This window comes from Canis lupus, chromosome 1 (genome assembly GCF_048164855.1).
Source record: "Canis lupus baileyi chromosome 1, mCanLup2.hap1, whole genome shotgun sequence".
Lineage (NCBI taxonomy): Eukaryota > Metazoa > Chordata > Mammalia > Carnivora > Canidae > Canis > Canis lupus.
The window spans coordinates 76023100-76034477 of record NC_132838.1 but is presented as its reverse complement, the minus strand read 5'-3'; the positions used below and the strand labels follow the sequence as shown (position 1 = coordinate 76034477).

The following is an 11378-nucleotide window of genomic DNA, read 5'->3' as shown; positions in this document are numbered from 1 at the left end:
AGATGAACCATTTTGTAATTCATTTATTCATTGAATGAGCAAATATTTACTGAGTGTCAATGAGATGCCAGGTGCGAGGTACTAGAGATACATAAGAATTAGTAGTCTAGTGGTCAGACAGACATAAGGGCCAACAATTATGGAATGAGGTAGCCATAGTAATCTATGGGTTTGGTGTCTCTATGTGACTGGGGTAGGGTGGCTAGAGGAGATGGAAGCATTTATGAATGACCTAGGGTTCTACAATTCTCTTATCTTATGGAAATTACTGGAAGCATGCCCAGCACATGGAAGATGTAGGCCTGGTTCTGCATATTAATATAGCTCACAAAATATCAGTTTTTCTCTGCTCCTGGTTTCTCATGGCAAACTGGTTGCTTCTCAGTTGCCAGAGGACTACATTTCAAGGTTGTCATTTAAATACTTTTCTCAGTTGCATGATTATAGGCTGCATCCCTACTATCAGAAACTTGTCCTCCAATTTTGCAAAAGGCATAACAGGTGAGAGGGGCTGGCTTGATGCAGATTCATTGTTTACTTTCTAGAGTCCCCTGAAATGAAAATGCCAAGTAGTCCACTAAGGACCGGGGTTGAAATTACTCACTCTACCTCCAGAGGTCAATCACATCGCCTTTGTAATATAAAAGAAAACGTAATGATCCTAGGTTTATGCTGTCTTTAGATCCTGAAAGAGAATAGCTAAGGGTATGCTTTCCTTCAGCTTAAAACAATTTTTAAAATTAAGCAACAGGTTGTAAAAAGTTGCTTTTCTCAGGACCATATGGTTCATTAGTACCATACAGTGCACATGTACCAGACGTTTCTTTCTTAAGTCCTGTATTCCTGCCTGTTTAATATGTGAATGGTTGCCTCCCCATCCCTGCCTCCAGTACATCTAGGGTAGTTTAATGCTTCCTGGCACGCTGTGTCTTTCAATACCTTCTTTACAAGCATGCCTGATTTTGGAATTGTTCTGTAATTGGAAGTCAGCCTCATGGGCAAGAGCACACCTTAAGCTCTTCACATGGCCTCCCAGCCTAATTAAGCCTCAGAAATATTAAAGAAATTATTTGGGAACACTTGCAAAATGAATGCATGTTGGTAATCTATATAGTTACAGAGACTTTCTTACTCAGATCTAACTGCTTGGGGGTGCTGATTTTATTAACGAAATGAAGAAAAATCAGAGAACATTCTTCACACCCCATGACTACAGTCTGCTCTTTGCTGAGACAATAAGGCCTCTGCAGGTCCAGAGAACTTGTGTATAGCCATGGCTTCTGCTTTGGTGACAGAAATGCCATTTCTGCCCCCTCTCCTTTTCAAGCCCATAGAAAACAATGAACAAAATAAGAAGCAATAAACCAAGCTTCCACCTTCATTAAAATTAGGAAATATTCATATCTGGACTCATGATACAGTGTTTATAAAAGGTGTTTCAGACTAGTGAAAACTGTACTGATGTGAAGACAGGCACAGAGAGAAGCATGGCAGCTTCAAATTTCCTGGGCTGCCTAGACAGAGTGCAGAATTCCTCAAAATAGTTGTCACAGCCTTGTCTTGAAACAGGCTTAGGGTGCATAGATTCACAGCAATGTTCTGTCAGCACCGAGGGACCTCAGATGTATAGGAAGCACATGGATACCCTATCTTGGCCATCTTAGAAGACTACAGGTAGGTGGGTGTAGGGTGAACTGAGGGGAACAAGCAGCTTCCCAGCTTTTATGTTTGCTAAAGACGAGTGGAGACATCACCATGTACCCAAAACTCCAATAAGGGGAGGAGGGGAACTTTCTGCCAGTCCAGAGCCCATTCAACATTTACAGGGGATTGGTAAGATTTCTGGATACAATAAGCCCAAAGTTATCATCAGCACATTTGTCTGGTCTGTGCCCTTACTCTTCTTTCTCATGTGGCTCAAGAATAATATGCCCTCCTCAGCTCAAGGATGGAAAATATTAAAAAAGAAATCAGCATGGGATTTATGTGAACAGGGTTGCATTTGAAAAGAAATATCACATATACACACAAAGGTAGATGAATAAAACACATTAGAAAGATTAGATCACAATGCAGGTAAAAATTAAGACAACATATTTCTCCAAGAAGCAATCTGACAACGTATATTAATACCAAATATACACACTCCCGTCAGTCCACCTAGGAAACCACCATATAGACTTGTCCTGCCCAATATGGTAGCTGCTAATTGAACTATGGAACTATTTTATATGTGGAACAGAGGAAACTAAAATTTTACTTTAAAAAACTGATGCTCATTTCAGGTATTGGAAAGCCTTTAAGTGTGTTTGGAACAATTTGGGCATGTGTATTTACTTTCAACTAAATTTTATGAAATCTAAATACAGATCAAGTATTGCCAATGAAAATGTGTCTTAAGATGTGTTCTAAGTATAAAAAATATACTGGATTTTAAATGATTAGTTCAATAAAAAGAATATTTAATAATTCATTGAAATGATAATATCATGGGTATATTGGGTGAAATATAGTATTAAATTTAATCTTACCAGTTTCCTTTTACATTTTTAACATGGTGACTAAAAAATTTTAAATCACATGTGACTTGCATTATATTTTTATCAGCTAGCACTGCTATAGAATAAAGCTAATAATATGTGAAGTAAATGGGCAGGTATTGTTCCAAGTAGTCAAAACCAAAATCAAATCCCCAAAAGTGGATGCTTGTCCTTAGAGGAATGGTTAATACATATACATAATATGTCATGGAATATTATGAACCCTTTGACAAAAATAGTTAAAGTTTTGCCAGTGGACCTGAATATCCACAAAGTATTATTATTATTAATTATTATTATTATTATATTCATTTATTCGTGAGAGACACACAGAGAGAGGCATAGACACAGGCAGAGGGAGAAGAAGGCTCATCACGGGGAGCCTGCTGTGAGACTCAATATTGGAACTCTGGGATCACGATCTGAGCTGAAGGCAGATGATCAGCCACTGAGCCACCCAGGCATCCCACAGAAAGTAATATTATTGAAGAAAAGTAAGCTGCAGAGAAATGTGAGTGGTCCCAGAATATCCCACTATGGTAAAACAACAATACCAATCCTCAATAAGATATGTTTGTAAAACAGGACCTGAACAGGAACGAAAAGTACAGAAAGCTATATGTCAAGTTATTTTACCTGGGTTACGTGTATGTGGTGGGTCAGGGATAAGGAAGAGGAAGGAAGCAAGTAGCAAGAATGTAAGATGTTTAATTCCTTCCTTCTCCCAGCATATATATTACCTCATTTGTGTGGAATTGTACACACAGACACACACACACACACACACGCACACACACACAGAATAAGAAGGGAAGCATAGAGTTAGAACTATATAAAATGACTTGGTAGGAATGTCCAAGATATATTGCCAGATGAAAAGAAGTTGAACAAGATATTTAAGTGGACTCTTTCTAGTTTCATAGAATCAACAAATCCTCTACATGTTTATATATGTTTGAAGGAAGGTGTGTGTGTTTGTCACTTTTTATTACAAATGGATATTACTTTCTGCAACTGAAAAAAAAGAAAACTTTAAAAACAGGACAGTAATTATTGTTTTCTTTGAAGTAAGAGACCTCAGAGTAGAGCTATAAGCATCCAAAGAACAGTAATGGCAACAGACAGAATTTGAAAATTAGTTGGCCATAGAAGCACACAGAAAGAGGAAAGAAATTCTCTTTGAGAGTCTCAGGAATCAGCAAAATAGAAAACTGCAAAGAAATGACACGATAAAAAGGAGTTAGAAAGATAATAGCCACAGTAAACCAAAAAGAACCAACATATGAATAACTGGAACACCTGACATAATGAAGACTTTTTTTTAAATATTGCCACAAGGAATATAGAGAAGAGAGGGAAAAAACATGTAAATGTAGTTTCCTAAAGTAAAATCTAAATACTGAAAGGGCATATAAATTTTAAGAAAAATTTGATTCAAATGATCAATAGTTAAGAATATCCTAGTATATTATACTTTAGAGATAAAGAGTCCTTTGGGCATTTAATATCATTCTTCACCTCTATTGCCACACACACACACACACACACACACACACACCAGCTACTTATATATACATTTCAAAAAATTGTGCACGAGCAAGAAAGAAACCATAGCTAAAATAAATTCAAGTATTCCAAAAACCCTTTTCACGTATCTCTTTCTGGGGAATCACCTTTTGACTCAGTCATTGGTGTCCTTGTTTCCTCACACAATGTGGTCTTTGTGTTATTAAGAGAATTGGCGATGAGCATTTCATTTAAGAGACCCTGTCATTGTCTCAGGAATTTTCTTCTGACACACATTAAATCTCAGAACCCATTGAGGAAGGTTCTTATTTAATACCCAGGAAGCAGCTTTGGTGCTGCTGCTTTCCTGGTGAATGGAAGTGTCTGTGGAAGGCTTTGAATGTCAACCAGGACTTAGTTTTCTCCCTCCAGTGGTTCTTAAGGGACATTTCAACAGAAAAGTTGTGCTATTTTCCAGTAATGTCAACAGGAACAAACCAATTTTACACACGAGTAGGCTTTCTGTTATGGGACAGGTGACTCCTTGAAGGGAGACATGGATATCGTGCATCCATGTAGTATATCATATTTTTTCCCCCAAAATGCTCACTATCCTTCCCTAGGACAGGATAATTCATCCATAACCATTGACATTGTGCTCATCATGATTAGCTTTGGGTGATGGAATGTAGTAGAAGTGAAGGGTCCTTCGTAGCAGAAGTTTTAAGAGCCACCTTTTTTTCCACCTCTCACAACATACCCCACATAGTGGCTGCTCCTTTAGCCTGGGTCCTAGAAGTGAAGACAATATGAATTACCACCAGAATTGTCCCTCACTAGGCATATGGTGTAAGAGAAAAGTAAACTTGCAAGTCACCAAGTTTTTTGACTTATATCCTATTGCAGCAAAATTTCGGGTAAGCTGATTGGTATAAATCTCTAAGCATATAGTATTTGAAACCTGATTCTAGAATGGTCAAAAAGTTCTCTTAGGGAATGCTTGATTTCTGTAGGACTTCCTCAGGCAGGCAATGAGCAGGTGATAAGTGATTGATTCTTTTCCATGTGAGATTCAACTTCTGGCTGTTTTAGGTCAGCCAGGATGACTGCAGTGACCTCCCTAAGTCATTTTAGAAGGGAGCCACTCTAGGTGTGGCTGAGCCACAGCCCCATTGTTGTTACCCTTCATTTATGCCTGTATTCTGGTAAAATGTCATAAAATTCTAGGGTCAGAAAACATCTTTGGGACTGGAGACAAGAGCTCATCTTAAGATACCATAGTAGTTGTTAGTGGGGAAGGGTTTGCAGAAGGGAAGGAAAGAAGGAAAGGAGCGTGATTCTGGAGATCCGAAAGGTTCACTCCTGTTTTCCTTTTTTCCAATTAAAGCTGATTCCACAATGAAAGTATCAGTCTGTGAAGAATAGTTTTTTTTCCTCCCCAAAGCAGAAAATTCAGCATCTATACCTACAGTTCCATTGGAGAAGCAGCTGCACTCAAAATGCATCAGGGATCCAACTGCAGTTCAGTGTTGGTGGAGTTAACAACTTGCAGCAGCCCCTTAAAGAAGACAAGCTGTGGTTTCCTCCTGGGATGATGACACCAGGACCGTTGACAATAGTGCTGGTGAAAAGTGTAATAAAACAGTTAGTTGGGCTGTAGAACAGAAAAAGTAGATAAGCAGGAGAAGTCAGATTAAACATAGCATCAAAGGGCAAATGGGGTAGGGATATTGATTTTGCAGATAGAAACTGTACAGAGTGGGAGTGGCCAGATGGGTCACTGGTGGCACCTCATGCACTGTAGCCCACCACTATCGCTATCACCATGTTTTCAGGACAGCCTGCACTGCTTGGTGCCCTTGAAAGAGAGGCAGTAACAAAGAATTAGTGCTTGGGTACTAGTTAAGGGCATGGACTCTATAGACAGAAAGACCTAAAGTTTGCATCTTTATTGGTCTTGGGAAAGTGGTATAGCCTCCTCAAGGCCTATTTTTATTGAACACTAAAAAGAGCAATAGTTCTTACCTTATACTGTGGTTTCCAGGGTTAAATGAGCTAATTCATACAAAGTGCCTATCACAAAGCTGAGGGCATAAGAAATGCTTGCATAGCACTAGCTAGTATTATAGGTCCTAGTCTCAGATGAGAAAAGTCAAAATGAAGGGTGATCTAAATCCAAATAAATTTTTGCACAAGTTATTTATTTTTTAAAAAGTTTATTTATTTGAGAGAGAGAGAGATAGAGTGTGTGTGTGTGTGTGTGTGTGTGTGTGTGAGTGTGAGTGGGGGGTGGAACAGAGGGAGAGGGACAAACAGACTCCCCACTAGGCTCTGAGCCTGAGGCAGGGTTCCATTTCAGGACCCTGGGATCATGAGCTGAGCTGAAACCAAGAATCGGACACTCAACTGACTGAGCCACCCAGGTGTCCCACAGGTTCTTATTTTTAAACAGATTTATAAAGTTATAAAAATGAGTGGATGGGCTCTATAGGCCTAATTTGTTTATTAATAATAGATATGAAGAAGTTAGACTCAAGAATACAATACCTGTTTAATAGAGATTGACAACAAGATACCACATCTGTTGTGTTCGTAGGTGAACTGGAGTTGAAGGCATTCTCTAAAATGTAATGGCAGTTGATGTCTACAGGGGTGCTGGAGAGTAGTCCTGGAAGTGAAATAGTGTCATCTATTTTATTAATTTACGACATTACTGTGCCCTCCTGTTCCTAGCTTTTCAACCATGTTCCACACATTTCACTTTACAATATGCTCAGCAGCAGCTCTGCCTCTCAGCTTCCGACAGTAGCATATGCTGCATCTGCAGGTTGGAGGCACGGCCCCCCTGAAAGCTGCCATTCTGTGGGCTCTGGAAGACAGGACACAAAGGATGGCATGTGGTACCTGCAATACAGGCTGTCATGAAGCAGGCGACAGTCCCTGCAATCAGAGCTCTCACTGACCCCGATGTGATATCACGCTTTCTGGAAGGAGCCATAGATGCTGGGAAACATGGAAGAAGGAGATTAATGTTGAGGTAATTGATTGGGAATTCCAAATCCCCAGCCTCTGAGAATTGTTCTAGGGCTGGGAGTCTCATGACTTTCTTTCTTTCTTTCTTTCTTTCTTTCTTTCTTTCTTTCTTTCTTTCTTTCTTTCTTTCTTTCTTTCTTTCTTTCTTTCTTTCTTTCTTTTTCTTTCTTTCCCTTCCTTCCTTCCTTCCTTCCTTCCTTCCTTCCTTCCTTCCTTCCTTCCTTCCTTCCTTCCTTCCTTCCTTCCTTTTTTTCCAAATTAGCTGGGAAAAATAAAGATTCTAGAGCTTAATGATGAGCTTTACATCCAGAGAAGTTCTCTGGTGGGAGAGGAAAGGAATACATTTGTCCACAGGCCCAGAAGCTTCCATTTTTTACAGAAGAAGTGAGTCCTAAGTTTTATCACAGTGTATGGAGAGCATGGCAAGGCAAACAGATTTCAAGGAAAGATCCAAACATTTGCAACTCATCGTCACCATTTATTTCTATGCCTATGGAAGACATCACTAATTAATAACAGCATTTTCCACTTTCACTAGGCCTCAGAATCCTTCTCCAGTGGCCCTTAAAAATTGACTGGAATTGTCATACAAAGTGAGACCTAGTGTCATCCTTGGGTAGACAAGCACCTGCACATTTGAACAAATTCTTTCTGAGTTTAGCTTGGGTATACAAAGGAAAACTATATGGCAGAGCAGGGATAAAAATAGGCTGCAAAGGGTTTACTACTGTCCCAGGGCCTTTTCTTCCCCTGACACAAATAATGTTACAGAGCCAGATGGAGATTGAATGTATGTTTATGTCACATACATTATTAAAGAAAATTCTTTTCACTTACTAAGTCCGCCGATCACTATTCCTAGAGAACCGATATTCGCAAAGCCACAGAGAGCGTAAGTGGCAATTGTCTCAGAACGAATCTGTAAACAAGCATAAACACTTAGAAGTATACATGGCGTGACTAGCTTAGTAAATCTGACATCCTAACCAGGCTTCCTTTTCTGACTATGGAATTAATATTGACAAATAAATATTCAGTGCATGATGTCAAACAACTGTTGTTTCATAGACTTTTTTTTTTGTCTCCCCTTGAATCTTGAGAGAGGGAAAAGGGCTGTGTGGATTCAGAGATTTTCTACAAAGGAGTTGGAATTGATAATCTTGGCCTCTACAAATGCCACTTTCAGCCCAATGAAAAAAATTTTTTTTTTAAAGATTTTATTTATTTACTTATGAGAGACACACAGAGAGAGGCAGAGGCATAGGCGGAAGGAGAAGCAGGCTCACCATGGGGAGCCCGATGCAAGACTGGATGCAAGGACCCCAGGATCATGACGTGAACCAAAGGCAGACACTCAACCGTTGGGCCACCCAGGCATCCCTTCTTCCTTGTTTTTATTAAATATTTTTATTTATGTGAGAGAGAGCACTAGCTGGGGGATGGGCAGAGGGCGAAGCAAGCTTAGGTCAGGACTTCAGGATCATGACCTGAGCCAAAGGCAGCTGCTTAACCAACTGAGCTTCCTAGGCACCCCCAATGATAACTTCTAATATTCAGTATGACCTGGCCACCTGCTATAATGTACCAGGCCCAGTGCTAGCTACTGAAGATATAAGATTGGTTCCAGAAAATATTCACATTACATTTGTTTGACAAAGGATTTATTTAGAATCTATAAAGAGCTGTTATAATTTAATAATAAGAGGACAAGCACCTAATAAAAAATGACTAAAATGTTTTTACAAGATATATATATATATATATATATATCACATCAGAATTTCTTCTTGTGATTGAGTTCTAGTTTTTACAAGATATATATATATATATCTCACATCAGAAGATGTTTGACATCATTAGTCACCAGAGAAATGCAAAACAAACAGTAACATAATACTATACATCCATAAAATGGCTAAAAAATCAGACAATACCAAGTGTTGACAAGGATGTAGAATAATTGGATTTCTTGTACATTGTTGGTGGGAATATAAACTGACACAACCTGTTTATAAAGTACAAACATGCTTGACAGTTTCTTATCAAGTTGGTAGACATAGCCTGCATTATCCAGCAATAATGTTCTTTGGAATTTTCCCTGGGGAAGTAAAAATCTATATCCACAAGAAGATTGTACATGAATATTTATGGCAGTTATAATAGCTTCAAGCTAGAAACAATCCAAATACCCTTCAACAGACAAATCGATAAGCAAATTATGGATATCTATGAAATAGAATACTACTCTTAGTAAGTATAGTAATAGTAAGAAGGAAAATATATACATGCAACTACATGAAAGCTAAGTGAGTCCATTTGTATGATTTTACAAGCAAATGTAATCTATAGTGAATGAAAGATCAGGCTGTCTGGGAATGAGGGGGTGGGTCGGGGTACTATTGACTGCAGGTGGCCCTGAGACAAATTTTCCAGGTGTGATAGAAATGTTCTATATATTCATTGCAGTTGTGGTTACACAGGTGATACATTTCTCAAAACTCATATATACACAAAAAAAGGAACTTTATTGTACATAAATTATACTTAAAAGAAAAGGGATTAATTTAGTAAAGAGGAAACTCACAGATATAATAGGAGTTCCTTTCATTCTGGCTGTGGTGTGTCCTTGCCTCTCTTTGGTCCTCAGCTCTAACCATCCCCTGGGAATGTCAGGTGCCCACGTTTACAGGGCAGTAGAAAGATGGAGGGTGAATTTGTGGAAGTGTGAGCATAGCCCTCTGGTTCTGATCTGACAACCAAGAGGTGTTGCTCAGGCCAAATAATTGTGATGCCCCCAGCTTTGGTTTTCTTACTCAGCATTTTACTGGTTATACAGAGTCTTTTCTGATTCCATACAAATATTAAGATTATTTGTTCCAACTCTATGAAGAAAGAGCAAGGTGTTGATAAGGATTGCATGTAATGTGTAAATTGCTCTGAGAAGTATAGACTTTTTCACAATATTTATTCTCCCAATCTACAAACATGGACTTTGTTTCTTTGTGTCTTCCTCAGTTTCTTTAATAAGTATTTTGTAGTTTTTAGAATATAGATCCTTTTACCTCTTTAGTTAGGTATATTCCTAGGTTTCTTATGCTTTGGGTGCAATTATAAAAGGGATTGATTCCTTAATTTCTATTTCTTCAGTCTCATTGTTAGTGTACAGAAATGCCACTGATTTCTCTGCATTGATTTTGTATCCTGCCACATTGCCACTTGCTGTATGAGTTCTAGAAATCTGGGGGTGGAGTCTTTTGGGTTTTCTATATACAGTGTCATGTCATCTGTGAAGTGGGAGAAGTTGACTTCTTCTTTGCCAATTTGAATGCCTTGTATTTTGAATGCCTTTATATCTTTTTGTTGTCTGATTGCTGAGGCTAGGACTTCTAGTACTATTTTGAATAACAGTGGTGAAAATGGACATCCCTGTTGTGTTCCTGATCTTAGGGCAAAAGCTCTCAGTTTTTCCTCATTGAGAGTGATATTTGCTGTGGGCTTTTAATGGATGGCTTTTATTGTATGAGGAATGTTCCATCTATCCCTACACTGTGAAGAGTTTTAATCAGGAATGGATGCTGAATTTTATCAAATGCTTTCTTTGCATCTACTGAGAGAATCATATGGTTCTTGTCTTTTCTCTTATTGATGTGATGTAACAGGTTGATCGTTTTACAAATGTTGAACCAGCCTTGCATCCCAGGGATAATTTCCACGTGGTCATATTGAATAATCCTCTTAGTGTACTATTGGATCCTATTGGCTAGTATTTTGGTGAGAATTTTTGCATCCATGTTCATCAGGGATATTGGTCTGTAATTCTCCTTTTTGTTGGGGTCTTTGGTTTTGGGATCAAGGTAATGTTGGCCTCATAAAACAAGTTTGGAAGTATTCTCTCCCTTTCTATCCTTTGAAACAGCTTTAGTAGAATAGGTATTATTTCTGCTTTAAATGTTTTTTAGAGTTCCCCTGGGAAGCCATCTGGCCCTGGACCTTTGTGTTTTGGGAGGATTGTAATGACTTCTTCAATTTCCTCCCTGGTTATTGGCCTGTGCACGTTTTCTATTTCTTGCTGTTTCAGTTTTGGTAATTTGTGAGTTTCCAGAAATGCATCCATTTCTTTCATATTGCCTAAGTTGTTGGCATATAGCTGCTCATATTTTCAAAATTTGTATTTTCTTGATATTGGCTGTGATCTCTCCTCTTTCATCCGTGATTTAATAATATCAGTCTTCTCTTTTCTTTTTAATAAGGCTGGCTAAGGGTTTATCTATCTTATTAATTCTTTCAAAGAACCAGCTC

At 38.5% G+C, this 11378-nt stretch overlaps 1 protein-coding gene across 2 annotated transcripts in view; it reads right to left on the bottom strand.

Annotated features, from left to right (window-relative positions):
• Positions 1–2878: 2878 nt before the first annotated feature.
• LOC140638637 (solute carrier family 28 member 3-like) overlaps positions 2879–11378 on the bottom strand; it is a 56776-nt gene continuing 48276 nt past the window's right edge. The window contains exons 15-19 of one of the 2 annotated variants that reach the window (XM_072836318.1): positions 7917–7998; positions 6951–7049; positions 6594–6714; positions 5512–5667; positions 2879–4838 (exon numbers count right to left, since the gene is read on the bottom strand). In XM_072836318.1, the coding sequence (XP_072692419.1) occupies positions 5541–5667; positions 6594–6714; positions 6951–7049; positions 7917–7998 (429 nt within the window). In that variant the 3' untranslated portion in view covers positions 2879–4838; positions 5512–5540. The remainder of the gene's footprint in view (positions 4839–5511; positions 5668–6593; positions 6715–6950; positions 7050–7916; positions 7999–11378) is intronic. The other variant, XM_072836307.1, reaches the window with a different exon arrangement.